The 21,571-nt window shown below is 38.8% G+C and overlaps 1 protein-coding gene across 2 annotated transcripts in view; it reads right to left on the minus strand.

Moving 5' to 3' along the window:
- slc6a16a (solute carrier family 6 member 16a) overlaps window positions 1–21,571 on the minus strand; it is a 36,360-nt gene that overhangs the window by 8,161 nt on the left and 6,628 nt on the right. The window contains exons 2-8 of one of the 2 annotated variants that reach the window (XM_061884143.1): window positions 12,385–12,601; window positions 8,749–8,906; window positions 3,534–3,660; window positions 3,253–3,428; window positions 1,981–2,091; window positions 1,630–1,871; window positions 784–964 (exon numbers count right to left, since the gene is read on the minus strand). In XM_061884143.1, the coding sequence (XP_061740127.1) occupies window positions 784–964; window positions 1,630–1,871; window positions 1,981–2,091; window positions 3,253–3,428; window positions 3,534–3,660; window positions 8,749–8,906; window positions 12,385–12,601 (1,212 nt within the window). The remainder of the gene's footprint in view (window positions 1–783; window positions 965–1,629; window positions 1,872–1,980; window positions 2,092–3,252; window positions 3,429–3,533; window positions 3,661–8,748; window positions 8,907–12,384; window positions 12,602–21,571) is intronic. The other variant, XM_061884144.1, reaches the window with a different exon arrangement.

The raw sequence follows: 21,571 nt of genomic DNA on the forward strand, positions 1-21,571 counted from the left end.
GCCTTGCTGTCTCCTCCTCTTTGTTCTTCCTCCAGGTGTAACATGTTTATCCTTGTCTTCCAGTGATACCAATGCGGCAAATAAATTCAGTTTATTATTTGATTGATGCAATGATTGAAAGACATTATTTGGCGCTGGCCAATCACATACTTTTTCACGATCGATTGTCACAACCCTGCCTTAAAGAATGATTAACTGTACCTACAAAAACATTGAAAATAAACAAACTTTAAGTAAACCAAACTTAAAAACTAAAGTGAATCTACAAATACACACAACTATGCTAGGCTACTGAATGAATATTCCAGCATGTTTTTCAATACTTTACGTTCTCAGAAAAAATACATGTTTTTTTCCAAGTGGATATCAGCTTCCATTTGAGGTCGCAGGGCAAATGTCTATACAAAGTGTACATTTCTAAATAAATGATAAAGGTAGTATCTATCTAGACCTCTGTTTATTTAGTTTGCCTTCCTACTTGTACAACACACCTTGCTTCCATCTCCACTGGAAACTTTATCCATCCTAAACATCCCATAGTTTTCAGCCTTGCACATAATATTTCACAGAACCTTTTGGGTCTCTAAAAACAGTTATGTACTTCCATCCTCTTGTTAGGCAATAACACAGCACCTTGTGACACACCTAATGGGATTTTTTGTAAACCCATTCCACAGAATCTTCACGCCAAATTGAAAGGCTTCAATCTGGCTGCACGGTCTGTAGATTTGCCTGTAGTTTACCTTTTATTTGCAGGCTTACACAAACACTACCATTTCCTACCTTGTTCATCTCGTCCTCCAAACTACAGTCGGTGATGTTCTGACTCAGCATTGCGCCATAGTGGCTGTACCACTCTCTGTAGTCTTCTACAAGCACAGAGCTTGGATCTGTCATGTTGAACCAAGGCCACCAGTGTTGGTCCTGTCCCTGGGTCGCCATGGCGCTGAGTAGGCCGAGATTTCTGCAAATAAATCAGATGAACGATGAGAAAAAGGAAGAGTTTTAGAGCTGACATTGTGGCGCATTTCACACTTTTAGTGCTAACACATGCCTTGTTTCTACTGCCAAATAATGTTTTATCATTGATCGTTACTATAACGCGGAAGCTACTTCCTGTTTAACACAAGTTGGTAAAAAAAACGCCACAATTTATCGTTTATATTTTTCTTCTTATGTCTTTTGCATTTTTATGTTAACTCTTAAAGGCAAATTCAGGAGGAAGTGACTACAGTGGATACAGAAAAAAACGGACACAATTAATATAACCTATAATGTACTATGACTTAAGAAAATAGAACATATATGCGTACAGTAAGTGCGACCACGCCAAAACACACAATTTATACATTTTAAATCACTTGCCAGTATTTTTTGAAAATAGTGGCAAGCTTGGCACATCACCATATTTATACTATTGTTTGCAGAAGCGCTCCAAAGCTGTCATATTGCGAGGGCATCTCTTGTTCATGGCCCCCCTTCCGGTCACCCCATAGATTGTAAAATTGGATTTTGGTCTGGGCTCTGGTTGGCCCTTTCTAAAACATGAAATGTTATTTTATTGTAAAAAGTGTCATTATTTGAAACAAATGCTTTAGTCAGATCACTCTTTCGGAGTCTGATGATTACCCAGCCACGCAGTCCTTTGCGATGTTCTTGGCTCGAAAACCCAAGATGACGAAAACCACAAGTGAGGCCAACACGGACGTCATGAAGTTGATGCCCGAGACCATCAAAGCATCCCTGTGGCAGTTGTTTTGGACCGGATTGTAAGAAGAATACGCGATGACCGAGCCGTAACCCAGTCCAAGGGCAAAAAACACTTGAGTGGCAGCTTGTCGCCACACTTGCATGTTCCCCCAAATCTCCAACTGAGAAAAGACAATCACAGTTCTGTAAGAATCTAGTCGTTTATGATTATTAAAATAAGACTTCTAGCAGCATTGACATGATCAAACACACTTTGGAATGTGTACTTACTCTGGGATAGAACATATATGTGATTCCCTCTACTGCTCCATCTAACATCAACCCTCTGATGAGGAAAATGAAGAGCACCACGTAGGGAAACACTGAGGAGAAGTACATCACCTGAAAAAGGAACACAGAATAGAGAGGTCGTTACGGGGACATGGATCAGATGGAAGAGCAGCCGTCCAGAAACTTGAGTGTTGCTGATTTGAATCCAGCTTCCGCCATCCTAGTCACTGCTGTTGTTTCTTTTGGCAAGGCAGTTCACCCACCTTGCCCCCAGTGCCACCCACACTGGTATAAATGTAGCTGAATTGTAGATAATGGGTTTCTCAATGTAAAGCGTTCACTCGAGACAATGTGTTACATAAATATAATTCACTTAGTAATTGTTGTTTCGGATTTCCACTCTCAGTGTCTGATGAGATTACAGTACTGTATAAAAGTTTTTGAGTTAAAGAAGGGCTGTCTTCGACTCAGGATTTATAATAGTCGAATGTGATACAATAGATTTTGCCCATAGTTGACCGTCGAATCTACGACTTTTTTTTAGAGCGCAAAACATATTGTGATGATATGTAATCTGTAAACTGACTGGTCACCAAGTGTCAGTCGCGTTACTTGCATAGTAGGGCTGTGAATATTTGGGCTCTACACAATTCAATTCGACTCAGAATCGATTCTGGCTTTAAAACGATTCTCGATTCAAAATCAATACTTTAATAACATGGGGTGCCAGTTTTATGATAAACTACAGTACTCCATAAAATAGATAACAGCTCTGATAAATGTATATTTTACTTAAAAGAAAACTGGTTTTGTTTCATAAAATTCTAATCAAACATTTAATAAAGTCCATCCATCCATCCATTTTCTACCGCTTATTCCCTTTTGGGGTCGCGGGGGGCGCTGGTGCCTATCAAGTACAATAAGACAACAAGAGAATAATCCAATTGCTAAAGTAAATCTATAAAGCAGATATGGGCGTCTACATCAACAATTTGCCTGAGTGGCTAGAGAGAAAAAACTAAAAAATACATTGAGTTTTAAATTTTTTTGAGTCGACTAAGAATCGTTACAAGTAAGAATCGCAATTGATTCGAAAACATTTTTTTTTGACAACCCTATTAAATAGATGTACTGTAGACCTAGCCGCCATTAAGACATTTTTCCTATGTTAATCAATCCTTTGTTATACTATTGTTTTGCAACATATCCAAATACGCAAAGTTAGTGAGCCCCCCACCAAAATTCAATAAGAATTAAATAGGGATTGTTCACCTTTGCAGACGACTTGATCCCCTTAATCATGGCTAGGGAAACGATGGTCCATGCAGCCAATAAACATCCCGTCATAATGGAATTGAACTCTCCCGATTCTTCGATGGAATTAGAGATGTTCAGAGCTTTCCGAAACCAGAAAAAGGATGTTGGCGAACTTTGTGCACATTCTTCCACTGTTAAGACAGAAGAAAGATTTGGTGGTTAAGACACCTGCACATGCGCACACACACACACACACACACACACACACACACATGCGCACACACACACACATGTACCTGTGTTATTGGTGGCCACGTCAATGGGACAGTGATGCCAAGGCAAAGGATATTGGAAGGAGTTTCCCATGTAGAAAAGGCTCCATGCAATAATCACATTGTAGTAAAGAGCCACATAAAAGCACACCTGAGGATGAAGACACATCATATAAACAAGAAATAGGCATTGTAACCCATCACCCCACAGTTGTCAAATGCAAGGCCCGGTGCCAAATCTGGCCCGCTACATAATTTTATGTGGCTTTGGAAAGCCTGGGAACAATCTGCGCCAATAAAGCACATCATCTTCCTTACTAAATGTATTCGTTCTTTAAATTTAGAAAAATTGCATGTACTGCATGCAGTTTCATATCTTCTAAACTTTTTTATATGATCGTGCAACAATTATTATACTATCATATATTCTTAACATATTTTTCTGTTAAAGTAAACATTAATACTTAAATATCTCCCTGTCAAAGTTGTCCTACGATTTCAAAGTAAATAATTCATAAATTTGTACATAAATAAAAAAAATAATCAAATGCATAGGCTCTTGTGTAAGGTGATTTTACATTTATATTTGTAAATATTTACTGTTACAGTGGTCCCCTGAGGGCAGCCATAACTGCGATGCGGCCAAAAAAAACCCCCTGACTTTCACACCCCTGCATTACCTGACCGTTAAAAATTATTTCAGTGCTGTATGTTAGTGGAGTGCAATACTTGCTTGAACCATTGGGGCGAGGGTGGGAATTTTTGGACACCACACGATTTGATTCAATTCGATTCTTGGGGGAATGATTCAATTTAGAATCGATTCTTGATTTAAAAAGATTTTCTAATTCAAAATCAATACAGGTGCGAGGTCTATGATTACTATGGTTGCAGTTCTATATTATTTAGAAGAAAACTGGTTTTGTATAATAAAATTCTACCCAAACATTTACTAAAGTGGCTGAACAGGAAAGATTTTGGATAAAAAATATATAAAAATAAGATTTTAAATGTTTTTAATATATTAATATAACATAAGAATCGCAATTCATTCAAAAATCAATTTTCTTTTGACACCACTAGTTGGGGGTCTGTTGATTTAATCTCAACTAACACGAATATTTAAAAAAAAAAAACACAAAAGAAACCCCCACAGTATTACCTCAATGAATCTGATTGGTTCTGTGACAGAGCTAGTAACAAAAAAAAACATATCTTAAATAAACATCACACAGTGAAATACATTTTAAATTAAAAAAACTTTTTTTTTTTTTTTTTAAACGTAGCATACCTTTTAAAAAGAAAAACTAACCTTTCGAGCAGTGGTTCTCAAATGGGGGTACGCGTACCCCTGGGGGTACTTGAAGGTATGCCAAGGGGTACGTGAGATTTTTTTTAAAAGATTCTAAAAATGGAACAATTCAAAAATCCTTTATAAATATATTTATTGAATAACACTTCAAGAAAATATGAATGTAAGTTCATAAACTGTGAAAAGAAATGCAACAATGCAATTTTCAGTGTTGACAGACAGATTTTTTGTGGACATGTTCCATAAATATTGATGTTAACGATTGCTGTTTTTTGTAAAGAAATTTTTAGAATTAAGTTCATGAATCCAGATGGATCTCTATTACAATCCCCAAAGAGGTCACTTTATGTTGATGATTACTTTTATGTGTAGAAATCTTTATTTATAATTGAATCACTTCTTCATTTTTCAACAAGTTTTTAGTTATGTTTATATCTTTTTTTCCAAATAGTTCAAGAAAGACCACTAAAAATGAGCAATATTTTGCACTGCTATACAATTTAATAAATCAGTAACTGATGACATAGTGCTGTATTTTACTTCTTTATCTCTTTTTTCAACCAAAAATGCTTTGCTCCTATTAGGGGGTACTTGAATTAAAAAAATGTTCACAGGGGGTACATCACTGAAAAAAGGTTGAAAACCACTGCTTTAGAGAACTGAGCTGCTTCTGTCAAACAACATCAGCAGCTTCTCCATATTTTCATGGATACATGTCTGCCGATCTGATATTATTTTAACCCCTTTTCTGGCCTTAATGGCTGATTTTGCTCAAGTATGGTGGAAACTAGTAGCGATATGCTCCAGTTGTCTCTCCGCGGTCAGTCATTCTTTTTATGATTTATTTCTTTAATTTAATGAATGTCAACCGCTCATTCTTCAAAACACTGTCCTTCACCCTCACTTTCTCTATTCCATTGGTTGGAAAACAAAGTAATGTCGATCTGTAGCAATAAGCTAGCGAGTAAGACCAGATGTCTTGGGCCTACCTTACGGGGTAATTCTGACAATCGCCATGCCAACCAGCAATGGTAAAGCTCGAAACTCAAATTTTTAAAATGGGACCTGAACTTTTTTTCCATTTTTCATTTACAATCCATATTTTAAACAAGAACACATGTCTTTCTTTTTTTTGTGCAGTCTAAATAGTAAAAACCAGCTAGTATGAGACTGGTAACAATGCAGCATTTGAAATGGGATTACAATTAACTCATCTAAATGAGCAAGACAAGTCTTGTGCTGAAAGATATGATCATCCCGTCAGTCAGCGTCCCAGTGAGAGCTGACATTGTAAATGACTGTGTTGTTATCTTCTTGTTTTGTGTTTCTTGTTTAGCACTACTGCTAAATGATGCTTCGTGTTTCACAAGAGCTGGATCTGCTTCGCACCCAGCTTTTAAAACTTGTAACTCATATTCTGTCTGTCGTGATAAGTACCGAATTTTCCGCGCTATAAGGCGCACCTAAAAACCCTCAAATTTTCTCAAAAAATTACAGTGTGCCTTATAATCCGGTGCGCCTTAAATATGGACCAATATTGAGCCACAAAAGGTCTCGCAACTATGGTAAGCAGCCACCGACTTCATTTTCCGCCGTAGAAGAAGAAGTGCGATAAGCAGACGTCGACTTAATTTTCCGACGTAGAAGAAGAAGTGCGCTTCTTCTTCTACAGTAAGCAGCCGCCAACTTCCTTTTCCCTCGTAGAAGAAGAAGAGTGCGGTGCGTGCTGGGATATATGACTGCGGGAGGCGTGCCGTTTCTGTGTGTTTATGTAAAGACCCCAAAATGGCTCCTATTAAGAGACATGCTTACGACGCAGAGTTTAAACTCAAGGCGATCACTCACACAGTAGAACACGGGAACAGAGCAGCAGTGAGATGATTTAACATTAGCAGCAGCGAGAGACTTTATCATTAACAGCAGCGACACTGACTCGTTTAATGACGACTTTGACGAGACGTAGGATGCCGTATTCGCCAACTGTTTGATTCGAACACTGCAGAAGAAGAATTTGAGGGATTCCAGTGTTAATATTTTGTGATTAAACTAACGTTTGATTTACGGTAACAGTATCAGACTGTTTTTTACATGTTTATTGAATCGGGTAAAATAATAAAACAGCTGTTTATTCATTTTGGGAGTGAACGGAGTTGTCAGAACGCTGGTTTGTAATCTATTTATAAAGTTTGACTGACCTATCTCAGTGTTTTGTTGACATTCCTTTTAGCGCAGCTCCATCTAAAGGATGCATAACGTAACCCCAGCCTCTACTGTATCATCTATTCTAGGCACCTTATAATGCGGTGCGCCTTATATATGAACAAAGTTTTAAAATAGGCCCTTCATTGAAGGTGCGCCTTATAATCCAGTGCGCCTTATAGTGCGGAAAATAAGGTAGTCGATGTTGTTGAAGGAAATAGCGAACGTTGCTATGCGCTCTGTGAAATCAATGCGCGCAAAAAATGTTTTGCTTCAAATGACCAAAATAACAAAAAACGGTAAATATTACATACGGTCATGAATGTGCTTGTTACTACATTATATACATACTTACAGCATGTATATAAAACAGTGTTGGAGTTCTTTTACAGGGCTTTATAAGGGCGAATAGATTGAATCTCCAATACTTGCATTGTTAGCTGCCTGATGCTCGCCGTTTTTTGACGATTTAGCCTTCACAAAAAAGAGAGAGATGTGTTTTTATCTCACATAGGGATTGCTAATGATGGAACAATTACCAAAAAAAGTGTGGATCCCCTTTAAAGCATAACAATTAGCCAAGAGATAGCTCATATCACAAAACACTTGTAAATTGCGGGACCACTGTATCTTTCAGTGCTATTTGGCCTCCTGTCAAAATACAAACATAAGTTTTTGTCTTTAAAATCATTCTAGCCAGCGTGAATATTTTCTAAAATTCAGGGTTCAGTGTTGGTGTTGGATGGGTAAAACTAAACTTTTGTGGTTGTGCCATAAGATATGTGCACCATGGTCTTATGTGTTTAAACATTACTTAACAACAGGACACAAGTACAGTAGTGAAGTTATTTGCTTACAGGTGCTGGTTTAATTTCTTGCACTTGAAGAGGGATGTGCATATGCGACGTATAACGCGCACATAAAATAAAAATAATGTTTTTTGGGCTCCATGTACACGAGAGCTATTTTTAAATATAATGTACACCAAATATCTCACTACGTTGCTGAATAGAGGCATTGCAATGCCCGACCAAGTCAGCTGTTATTGCTTCTTCTGGCTTCTAATTGTTCAGTTGTTTTTTTTTAACTATTGTGTACAGAGATTTTGTTTGTCGTTTTTGGAAATTGGGTGACAGCTACACTCACGCAGACCTCCAGTATGACACAACTCCTAGTACTATTATAATTCATTTATTTGTATTTATTATGCTCAATACAACACAAGTTTAGAGTATGAAGAAAGGAATCCTCCCCATCCCATTTAAAATATTTAAAAAAAAAAGGTTTGCTAATAATTAATCTTCCTTTGTCCGATGCCCATCCCAGTTCAAATGCCCATCCCAGTTCTTACAAAGTCAAACAGTACACTCAAATATTGATATTTAACTGGATTGCAGGTCTACATATGTGAAAAATTTGGCTCACTGAAAAACAAACATGTGGTATTCATGTTTGATGAACACTGAGATTCTTGTTCAAGCTCAAGGTTTGTGACAAAAAATGTTACGCAATACTTCTCAGATTACAGCTCCTTACCAGGTTTACAAACAACTACGCAGACTTAATTACATACACATGATGAATTGGGTCATGGGGAGGTTTTTAAATAAGAAATGTCAAGAAATAAGTCACATTGTTTGCTCTCAAACATAATTTAAGTTAGTCATCCTATAGAAAAAGAGGCCCAAGTATTTGGGAACACAATCAACAAGTGCAATAAATCCTCACCAAGCAGCTGGAGTAGCCGATGCCAGCCAGTTTGGGGGAGATATGCTTCCAGACGCCGATGCTTCCCTGCCGAATGCTCTGGCCGGCTGCCAACTCCATGAAGAAGAGCGGAACGCCAACCACCAGAAGAAGAAAAACATACAACAGCATGAAGGCCCCTGCAGGAAAGGAAAAAAAAAAAAAAACGTACTATCATATTGTGTAAAGTCAGTTTTATGATAGGAAAACATTGTGTAATACATATAAAGCGCCAAAACAGTGCGTTAAGGCTGCACTATTTAATATATTACAGACTGTCGTTTATATTAATGGAACATTGGCTTATTATAATAAGGAGAATTGTGTTGCTGTCATTGTTTGATTTTATTCACTAACTTCAGCCCCTAACTTGTTCAGGGTCACTGATAAGATGGAAGTTATCCCACCTCACTTCTGGAAAAAGAGTGTACACCCTACGTTTTTAACAAAATTGTTTCAGGGTCCACATTTTCAGAAAGTGAAAGGCCTACTGAAACCCACTACTACCCACCAAGCTGTCTGATAGTTTATATATCAATGATGAAATATTAACATTGCAACACATGCCAATACGGCCTTTTTAGTTTACTAAATTACAATTTTAAATTTCCCGGGAGTTTCGTCCTGGAAACGTCGTGTAATGATGATGTGTACGCAAGACGTCACAGGTTTTTAGAAAGTATGAGCGCTGCACACACACAAAGCTAAATGTCGTCTGCTTTAACGTCATAATTACACAGTATTTTGGACATCTGTGTTGCTGAATCTTTTGCAATTTGTTCAATTAATATTGGAGAAGTCACAGTAGAAAGATGGAGTTGGGAAGCTTTAGCCTTTAGCCACACAAACACACCATGATTCCTTGTTTAAATTACTATGGATCCGAGCGTGGTCAAGTGAGCATGAATGAAGACAAAATGTCAAACAGCAGGTTTCGGTGAGAAAATTGTGGTTAAAAAGTCGCTTCTTACCGGAGAAAAACTGAGCTTGTGTCGTCCATAGCTGCCGTCGACTCCCCTGAGACACTGCACGTCAAGACACCCGTGGCGACACCCTTACGACTATCAGGTACTATTTAACTCACTAAAACACTAGCAACACAATAGAAAGATAAGGGATTTCCAAGAATTATCCTAGTAAATGTGTCTAAAAACATCGGAATCCGTCCCAATCGCATTTTTTTTTCTAGTCCGTCGCTGTCAATATCCTCAAACACGAAACTTTCATCCTTGCTCAAATTAATGGGGAAATTGTTGTTTTCTTGGTCCGAATAGCACTTTTTGTTGGAGGCTCCCATTATAAACAATGTGAATATGTGAGGAGCCCCCACACTTGCGACGTCATCGGTAGAGGCAGAGCTTTTGTCTTAGCACCGAAAGTTGCAAACTTTATCGTGGATGTTCTCTACTAAATCCTTTCAGCAAAAATATGGCAATATCGCGAAATGATCAAGTATGACACATAGAAAGGACCTGCTATCCCCGTTTAAATAAGAAAATCTCATTTCAGTAGGCCTTTAAGGCCCAGGCCCCTTCACTATTAGCCTTTTTTTCTATATTCCGGAGAACTAACATCCTCTACAGTAGTCATTTAATTTAGTCAGTTACAGGAGCGCTCTGCTGTTTTTAAAGACCTACTGCAAAAATGTGAGTCTCTAAAGTTTTTTTTAACTGAAGTTGAAGGGGCCACCAGTTGAATAGCTCAAATGATAAAAAAAGTGAAGTGAATTATATTTATATAGCGCTTTTTCTCTGGTGACTCAAAGCGCTTTACATAGTGAAACCCAATATCTAAGTACATTCAAACCAGTGTGGGTGGCACTAGGAGCAGGTGGGTAAAGTGTCTTGCCCAAGGACACAGCGGCAGTGACTAGGTTGGCAGAAGTGGGAATCGAATCTGCAACACTCAAGTTGCTGGCATGGCCACTCTACCAACCGAGCTAAAAGAGGACCGAAGGTGGAACCTTGAGGAACACTACTATTATAACTAAAGAAGTTGCACAAATAACTACTGACTGCATCTGAAGTAAACAATTTACAGCAACACCTTAGTTACAGAAACCATATTTTGAAAAAAATGTGTAACTGACAAAAAGGCTTCATGGAGGTAGAGGGGTTAGTGCGTCTGCCTCACAATACGAAGGTCCTGAGTAGTCAGGGTTCAATCCCGTGAATGCGTGGGTTCCCTCCGGGTACTCCGGCTTCCTCCCACTTCCAAAGACATGCACCTGGGGATAGGTTGATTGGCAACACTAAATTGGCCCTAGTGTGTGAATGTGAGTGTGAATGTTGTCTGTCTATCTGTGTTGGCCCTGCGATGAGGTGGCGACTTGTCCAGGGTGTACCCCACCTTCCGCCCGATTGTAGCTGAGATAGGCACCAGCGCCCCCCGCTCCCCCAAAGGGAATAAGCTGTTAAAAAAAAAAAAAAAAAAAAAAGACAAAAAGGGGAGGACTTAAAAGGGGTGCTTTGAGGAACGCCTCCGTTATGTAAATCACAAGATTTGACCTCAGTGTTCTATTTGTTAGTGAAGTTAAATGGCAATGCAAGGATCTGCTAATGTGTCCAAGTTCCTCTATACAACAGGAGCACTCTAGTGTTTTTAGGAAATTGCCTAAAAATGTTTGTCTCCCAAGTTTTGAACTAAACTCAGGGACTGTCATTCACAGGACGGATATGGCTCCCGGGCAGCCAGTTGAATAGCTTGTCATAGACTGTTTGCCAGTCAATCATAGAGCACATACAGTATAGAGCAGGGGTGGGAAAACTTTTTGGCTGAGGGGCCACATTGGCTTTTGAAATTTGACAGAAGGGGCCAGGCGAGCAATGATGCATTTCAAATATATCCGATCTGTTGGAACTAAGAGTAAGCTTCTCAAACATGCAGTATGTTAATCATAATAAATACATGTTTAACAATGTCATATCAGAACATTAAAGAAACAATTAAAATGGTCTTAAAGGGTTAACACTTAGATTATTTTTTAGTGGGAACAATGTTGTTGATCACCCTTTTTTGCCAGTGCGTCAAAGCCTTGTATCAGTTTTGTTGTGGCATTTCTCAAAACAGATCTTTGCTCGATTCTGTTTTAATAGTTTGGCGGGCCAAATGTACCCTGCGGGCCGTAGTTTTCCCACACCTGGTATAGACAAACACACTCACATGGTTAATGGTAAATGAGTTATACTTGTATAGCGTTTTTCTACCTTCAAGGTACTCAAAGCGCTTTGATACTATTTCCACATTCACACACACATTCACACACTGATGGCGGGAGCTGCCATGCAAGGCGCTCACCAGGACCCATCAGGAGCAAGGGTGAAGTGTCTTGCCCAAGGACACAACGGACTAGACTAGGATGGTAGAAGGTGGGGATTGAACCAGTAACCCTCATATTGCTGGCACAGCCACTCTACATTCAACTAACATGGATGTTTTGGACTGTGGGAGGAAGCCAGAGTACATGGTATAAACATGCAAAGTCTACTTATTCCAATTACCCCCCCATCACGCCTTTTATTGATACCATTATTGTACAATTACACAGTATTCTATGCTGTCCTACTATTAGATCTTAGAGTGGAACTAAACCTGGATTATTTGTACAGTGACACTCACCTCCTCCATTCTTGTGACAAAGGTAGGGGAATCTCCACACGTTCCCCAAGCCCACACTGAAGCCCACCTGGGCCAACACATACTGGATCTTGGAGTCCCAAGCCGGCCGGCCATTGTCGGCATTATTCTCGTCAGAACTGAGTGCGATTTCTGACTCGGACTGACCGTCGCCCAGCCACTGCCTGTCCTCGCCGCCATTCAATGAGGGTTTCTCTGTCTTTGCATAAAGAACAGTAAATACATTAAGAAAGTATTGTATTTAACAAAAGGGAGTTCACCCCTCGAATTTCAGAAACTATTTATATTACAGTATAGTTTTCGAAAAACAATGTCATAGGAATTAAATTTAAGGCAATACAGTGGTACCACAATTTAAGAGTGCTCTAACTTAAGAGTGTTTTGAGATAAGAGCTATCTCTCGGCTAATTGTTATGGTTTAAGTTGCAAAAATTTGGGTTACAAGCATCTCTGCCATTAGTTAGCGTAACGGATGTCACATCAACCCCCTTAAAATCCAACCAAAACATCTAGTTTTACATGCTAGCATTATCTTACAGCTAGAAATTGACATAACTTTATTTTTCAACCATGGTAAGAAAGTAAGGGTGCAAAGGCCGATGCAGAGATAAAACAGTGGAGGATATTCACTTAGCTAAATAAATAAATAATTTAAAAAAAAACAGTATTGGTCATCTTCCCTTTAAAAATAATTAGTTACAGTTAAAAATTACTTCTCCTAAAAACAAATATAATTTGTAACTAAGTTATCTCATTGTAAGAGTAATTAGTTATTCAGCAAAGTAACTGCGACGTTATTTTTCATTTTGTTATTCTATACGCTACGACGTTCTAGAACATCTTTAACGTCAAAGATGTTTATATTATCGGTAACTGATCAAAGAATAAAAACACTATACATGGTATTTTCAAACATTTGGCATTTATCTGTACTCAACAGATTGCAGTGTGCCATTTAATATGCACAGAAATTAAAATCTAATAAAAAAAGAAATATTCCGTAAAGTAACAACATAAAATATTGAAAGTTCAATATGCAGTACAAAAATGTAAACTTAAGTTAAAAGACACAAATAAACTTTTGGCCTTCAAGTAGTGCAATTATGTGCGACTGTTTACGAAAATACTGCCTGAAAGAACTTTAGATAAAACTGTAAGCAAGTTCTAGGCAAATAAAAGATATGCATTCAAATAAAACTTTTAAAAAGGTTCCAGGATGACATTCTAACAATTCATTGCATTTTAGTACAAATATTTGGGTCTTTTCTTTAGCTAATTTTAAGTAAGCAAACGAGGAATCACCTGTGATTAATAATGATTAATCCAACATCCAACATTTGATTAGTCTGATCTTTTTTAAAAATGGCTACAATTGAGCTCAGGGTTGGGTTAGCGGCAGCAACAAGTGTTATGTTGGCATGTTTTGAGGTGAGGTGCGATTTGAGTTGCTTGAGGCAGATGTGGATAAATTTTTTTTTTTCTGGACATAGTGTGCATGTTACATAAACATTCTTGCTTTGAATTTCAATCAATGAAACATAGTGCCGGTACTAGTAGCTTGAGAACACTACCTTTTAATTTCCCTGGCTCCGGTAGCTGGAGCGGTCTTGTTGTGTGTCAGTCAGAGTGTGCACTGAGACAGTGTGAGCCCACCCAACCAATCATCATCATCGTATTTATAATGGTGTCATCATTCCCACCCCTTCTCTCTGCATGCAGCTGACGTGTGGCTAGAACCTGACACTCTGCGCTTCATTAAACCACTTCTCAGTAATGGCAACGGCGTTGCAACCACAAGCGCCAATCTACATTTCTGCCAGTGGGTACTCAGCAAAGTTAAAATCCCATATGAATTGTGGATTTATTATTTTGTAAAACGGACCAAACTCACCACAAAATTAACTACAACAGGATTGATTTTTCAAAAATTATTTTAAAGATTGAAAGTTGTCATCAATCCCACGTGGGTGCTCGCCACGGTATCGGCGCCTATGGTTGCAACGATTGGAACAGTGATTAATTTGATTATTTGTTACTGAAAAAAATAACGCTGTTAGTAACGTCGTTTTGCTCTAAAGCTGTGATTACCAACACTAAACTTGACAGAGCGTGTAGCTAGCTAACTTGGCGAATCAGTTTGGGCATAGCACTGCCAGTCTGTACCATACTGAAGCACAAAGAGTCGATAACGCAAGCCAAGGATGTTTAAATAATATCAAAACAGCAGTCAAATATGGAAATATGGAGAAGCTCAAGGAAAATACTTTAAAAGTCCCTTCTCCAAGGTAAATTCTGTACATTGTTATTACATTACATACAAACCCCGTTTCCATATGAGTTGGGAAATTGTGTTAGATGTAAATATAAACGGAATACTATGATTTGCAAATCATTTTCAACCCATATTCAGTTGAATATGCTACAAAGACAACATATTTGATGTTCAAACTGATAAACATTTTTTGTGTGCAAATAATCATTAACTTTAGAATTTCATGCCAGCAACATGTGACAAAGAAGTTGGGAAATGTGGCAATAAATACTGATAAAGTTGAGAAATACTCATAAAACACGAATTTGGAACATCCCAAAGGTGTGCAGGCTAATTGGGAACAGTTGGGTCCCATGATTGGGTATAAAAGCAGCTTCCATGAAATGCTAAGTCATTCACAAACAAGGATGGGGCGAGGGTCACCAATTTGTAAGCAAATTGTCGAACAGTTTTAGAACAACATTTCTCAACGAGCTATTGCAAGGAATTTAGGGATTTTACCATTTACGGTCCGTAAAATCATCAAAAGGTTCAGAGAATCTGGAGAAATCACTGCACGTAAGCGATGATATTATGGACTTGTGACCCCTCAGGCGGTACTGCATCAAAAACTAACATCAGTGTGTAAAGGATATTACCACATGTGCTCAGGGACACTTTAGAAAACCATTGTCAGTAACTACAGTTGGTCGCTACAGCTGTAAGTGCAAGTTAAAACTCTGCTATGCAAAGCAAAACCCATCTATCAACAACACCAAGGAACGCCACTGGCTTCGCTGGGCCCGATCTCATCTAATATGGACTGATGCAAAGTGGAAAGTGTTCTGTGGTCTGACGAGTCCACATTTCAAATTATATTTGGAAACTGTGGACGTGGTGTCCTCCGGAACAAAGAGGAAAATAACCAGCCGGATTGTTATAGGCGCAAAGTTCAAAAGCCAGCGTCCGTGATGATGTGGGGGTGCATTAGTCCCCAAGGCATGGGTAACTTACACATCTGTAAAGACACCATTAATGCTGAATGGTCCATACAGGTTTTGGAGCAACATATGTTGTCATCCAAGAAACATTTTCATGGATGTCCCTGCTTATGTCAGCAAGACAATGCCAAGCCACGAGTTACAACAGCGTGGTTTCGTAGTAAAAGAGTGCGGGTAATTTCCTGGCCCGCCTGCAGTCCAGACCTGTCTCCCACCAAAAATGTGTGGTGCATTATGAAGCGTAAAATAAGACCGCGGAGATCCCGGACTGTTGAACGATTAAAGCTCGACATAAAACAAGAATGACAAAGAATTCAACTTTCAAAGCTTCAACAATTAGTTTCCTCAGTTGCCAAAACGTTTGAGTATTTTTAAAAGAAAAGGTGATGTAACACAGTGGTGAACATGACCTGTCTTTGTAGTGCATTTAATTGATTATGGGTTGAAAAGGATTTGCAAATCATTGTATTCCGTTTATATTTACATCCAACACAATTTCCCAACTCATATGGAAACGGGGTTTGTATAACCAATAGAATTGTTCGTAGTACATTTTCCTTTTAAAAACATTTTGTTACATATTAAAAGGGGTCTGTTTTTTGGGGGGAGGCAAGCATCGATTTAATTGATTTAAATTGATTCAAATTCATTTCAATTGTCGACAATAATTTGAGATTCAAGTGTTTCTGGTTAAGCGCTGCACCACAGAACCAATTAGGCTTCTCAGTCAGAGGTATCAGTGTAAAGATTTACTATCCACTACAAAAGGGTTCAACAAACATTTATTATTGTCTAGATAGCTGGCAACACAAGTCAGTACCAAGGTAAATGGGTCTTGCCTCCAGTCAAGCATTGTGGTGTGTGGACCGCCATCATCTGGGGCTGCATGAGTGTTGCTGGCACTGGGGAGCTGGAGTTCATTGAATTCTAACACGTACTGTGACATACTGAAGCAGAGCATGATCTGCTCCCTTGGTAAGCCACACTTTGGACACAATTTGAACTTGTGATATCGCTTGTTGCAGTATTATCTACTTAAAAAATAATGGCTGTGTATTGACTTATTTTCAGTGCATGGTACGTATACTACTGTACAAGGTGCACGCAGACTACTCTAAAGTTGTATCGAAGTTTAGTTTCTATAATATTGTCTGTTGATAAGATAAATAGTGAAACACTAAAAAATTCTTACCATGGCAGTAAGTAATGGGATAAGATCAGAATATGTCTGTGTAAGATACTGTTATTTTGGGGGGAAGAAGAGAATTTAGCAGACGGCTTGTAGGTGGGTTATTATCACATGTGTTGACTTCTGCCCTCCCACCCATGTGAAAAAAAACTCATGAAGACATGTGTGCTGCAACTCAAACCTAACTCGATTTAGTACACAAACAGGTCCAGGGGGTGGGTTTGGTGTAGGGGCTCATCTCTTATATCGGACCAGCGACATGTGGGAATGTATTCAAGTGAAGTACAGGAAGAGATAAGAGCGTGGCTTCACCACTCAAAAAGACCAAACAATAAACACAAGGTCATGTGACCAGGTACAATCTGGCTTAGATGAGTGAGCTGGCATCCTCAGTGGCTTTCTGGCTCAGCCAAACTTGCTGTGTGACATGACCTCGTAGGCAAGCCGGCGAGGCTGGAAAAGTACATGGGGTCAATTGACCACCGGGATTATTTAGCTATCCGTTTTATTTTATAATACATATTCCAACACACGAGTCTTGGGGAATGTGCGTTCATACATTCCAGCAGGAGTCATACTTGGCACTATGGAGCGCTTAGAAGGGACGGTGGGTGGTCTTTGGTCACGTGTGGGAGGTGTGAGCGGACTACATTGGCTGACTTTGTGGGTGTTGCTGTGGTGTACATGGAAGACATGTGCCCATATTTGGCACCTAGGCAGTAAATACACTTAATCTCTTAAATGATATCAACCTCAAAAACACACATGTATTGTAAGATGAAAGGACCTATTTTCGGTGATGCCGCTGCACGTCCTTTACAACCTATCACAGTATTGAGAAGACGTTGTGGGCTGTGCTAGAACATTGTTGTCATGTCGCACCCTTTGTGAGCTTTAATTGCAAGGGTCTAGCCTTCAAATATCAAGGGCACGAAAGGACAAAATGACTAGGAAAAATGCTAATGTTGCTATTTTAATGTTGTCACAGGCCCGACAAAAGTAATGGGTAGCCTCTCAGACAAATACAGTAGTAGCTCAATTTAAGAGTGTTTCAGATAAGAGCTGCCCCTCTTCTAATTGTTATGCTTCAAATTGTAAGCAACAATTTGAATTACAAACACCATCAGTTGGCATAGTACATTTCACAGTGAACCCCGTAAGATCCAGCCTTATCATCTGGTCTTACATTTCTAACCATGGGAAGGAAGAAAGTGAGTTTTAAGAACAGTGCTGAAAAGAAAAAGTGGATGTTATTTGGATTAAAGAAATAATAAATCAAAAACATGACAAAGCTAACCTGGCAAAGCAGTTCAAGAGTATCACTGCTAGTCTGCAATATACTGAAGCAAAATGAGTCCAACATCAGCGAAGGACGTTGAAATAATATTTAAACGGCAGACATGTATCCATGAAAATATGGAGAAGCTGATGATGCTGTTTGACGAAGAAGCACCTAAAACATACCATAGAAGTTTACTTTTAATGGTTAAGTTGTTATTACTACATTCTATTTTGTTTTTCAAACAATGTTTCTTATCTAAAAGTTAGGTTATCTTTTTATAATGAAAACTATAAACCCAGCACTTTGGTTTTTGCCCCCATTTTTCATGAGTTGAACTCAAAATCTAACACTTTTAATATATACACAAAATACCTAGTACTCTCAAATATTGTTCACAAATCTGTGTTAGTGAGCATTTCTTCTTTGCCAAGATAATCCATCCCAGCTCACAGGTGATTATTGCACAGGTGTACCTAAGGCTGCCCACAATAAAAGGTCACTCAGAAATGTGCAGTTTTCTTTATTTGGGTCTGGGGGGTCATAGAAGCAGTCATTATCTTGTGTGACCACCATTTGGCTCAAGCAGAGAAACACATCTCCTTCGCATACAACTGATCAGGTTGTTGATTTTGGCCTGTGGAATGTTGGTCCACTCTTGTTCAATGGCTGTGCCAAGTTACTGCATATTGGCAGGAACCGAAACACGTTGTTGTATACGCCCATCCAAGGGATCCCAACCATGCTTAATGGGTGATATGTCGGGTGATTATCCTGGCCATGCAAGAAATGGAATGTTTGCAGCTTCCAGGAATGGTGTACAGATCCTCGCAACATGGGGTTGTGCATTGTCATGCTGCAACATGAGGGGATGGTCTCAGGTGAATGGCACAACAATGAGCCTCAGGATCTCATCACGGTATCACTGTGCATTCAAAATGCCATCAATAATATGCACTTGCCTTCGTTCTCCATAACATACGCCTGCCCATACCATAACCACACCCCCACCATGGGCCACTCCATTCACAACGTTAACATCAACAAACCGCCAACGTGCCAGACGCCATCAAATGTAAAAGCATTTGCCCACTCAAGTTGGTTACGATGATGAACTGCTGTCAGGTCGAGACACAGATGAAGACGACGAGCATGCAGATGAGTTTGCCTTAGACGGTTTCTCTCAGTTTGTGCAGAAATTCTTTGGTTGTTCAAACCAATTGTTGCAGCAGCTGTCCTGTTGGCTGGTCTGACGATCATGGAGGTGCACCTGCTGAATGTAGAGGTCGTGGGCTGTTGTGGTTACATGTGGTCTGCAGTTAGGAGGCCGGTTGGATATACTGCCAAATTCTCTGAAACGCCCTTGGAAACAGCTTATGGTAGAGAAATCAACATTTAATTCACAGGAAACAGCTCTGGTGGACATTCCTGCAGTCAGTATGCCAACTGCATGCTATCTCAAAACTTACGACATCTGTGGCATTGTGCTGTGTGATAAAACTGCACATTTCAGAGTTGCATTTTAATGTGGGCAGCCTAAGGCACACTCGTGCAAAAATCATGTTGTTTAATCAGCATTTTGATTTCACACCTTTGGAGTGGGATGGATTATCTTGGCGAAGACCAAATGCTCACTAACACAGATTCAGACAGATGTGTGAACAATGTTTAAGTCTTTTGCGTATGTAGTAAAAATGTTAGATCTCTAAATTCAACTCATGAAAAATGGAAGCAGAAAAAAAAAGTGTTGCATTCATATTTTTGTTCAGTGTAAAAGACATGCTACATGTTTTAATTGTGCCGTATTGGAAGGACCAAGCATCTATTAAATTAATTAAGAGTGGTGTTGATTTGAGACACAAGTGTTTTGAGTTAAGAGCTCTGTCACAGAACCATTTAAACTTAAAAGTTGAGGTACTACAGTAAAAACAATACTGAATTTGAACTAAAATTGCGTTTTAAATGAGAAAAACATTGCGGTGCAAATGTATTTTTTTTAATGCAATGAACAACTATGTGGAGGGGGGGAGTGGTCTGCGGGCCTGCCTCCGAACGGGGTGTGGAAAGACCGGCCTCGAAGCACAGCTGGCAGCTGATTGGATTACCCAGCCATGCTTATTAGCAGCAGCCGAGATAAGACAACTCAGTTGGAGTTGGAGTTTGAGCTAGAGGAGCCACACATGCGCACGAGACCACGCAGTAAGAAGAAGAGCAGCCGAAAAACGGAAAAGTCGACGAAAAAGAGTTTGGACCTGGCGCGTGTGCACACAATAAAACATTGTTGCACCAGACTACCGGGCTCACGAAAGGATCTTTGTGGTCAGAAGAACCCACAGAAGGGCAACCTCCACAAACTAATAACTTAAATCAGGATCAACATCACATGTCTAATGTGATGTTGTGCCATTTTTAGCTGGCAGGTAATTTTTTTAATGGACCTCAACAAGTTCTTCAAATTAAATAAATTCCTTATTAACTATGAACAGTTGCACAGTGCAGACCTTCACCTGGTCTTATGTTCCTAAAGTAAATAATCATTTTTAAAAATCCTGAGGTATAAAAAAAATATAACACTAAAAACTATTTGCTTTGTCACCAACTGTATAACACAAAACTAACATAATTGATTTTCCCAAATAGCTTAGTATGGACAAAACAAATTGAATTTAAAGTGGCCGCCTACATTCTTTCATTTTTCAGTATGTAGCCCTAGGTGGGAAAACCATGTGAATTCTAACAGCCACTTTATAAAGAGAGGTGATCACAATCACACACAAAAAATAAAATTACATGTATATTATTATTTTTCTTAAAAGATAAAAATGTTGATGTAAACAAGGTCTTATAATGTCAATAATTTAAAAAAATGTTTGAGGTTAAAATATTTAAATGAGGGTAAATGTTTCTTTAAAGAATATTATATATTAGTTATGGGTAAATGAATTCTCATATACTGAATATATACAGTCGCAATCAAAAGTTTACATTTACATATAATGTCACGGCTGTCTTGAGTTTCCAATCATTTCTACAACTCTTATTTTTTTTGATAGAGTGATTGGAGCACATACTTAACACAAAAAACATTCATGAAGTTTGGTTCTTTTATGAATTTATTATGGGTCTACTGAAAATGTGACCAAATCTCCTGGGTCAACAGTATACATACAGCAATGTTAATATTTTGTTACATGTCCCTTGGCAAGTTTCACTGCAAAAATGCGCTTTTAGTAGCCATCCACAAGCTTCTGGTTGAATTTTTCACCACTCCTCTCAACAAAATTGGTGCAGTTCAGCTAAATTTGTTGGTTTTCTGACATGGACTTTTTTCTTTAGCATTGTGCACACGTTTAAGTCAGGACTTTGGGAAAGCCATCCTAAAACCTTAATTCTAGCCTGATTAAGCCATTCATTTCCCAGTTTTGCAAGTGTTTGGGGTCATTGTCTTA

Source organism: Nerophis ophidion, linkage group LG23 (assembly GCF_033978795.1).
Source record: "Nerophis ophidion isolate RoL-2023_Sa linkage group LG23, RoL_Noph_v1.0, whole genome shotgun sequence".
Lineage (NCBI taxonomy): Eukaryota > Metazoa > Chordata > Actinopteri > Syngnathiformes > Syngnathidae > Nerophis > Nerophis ophidion.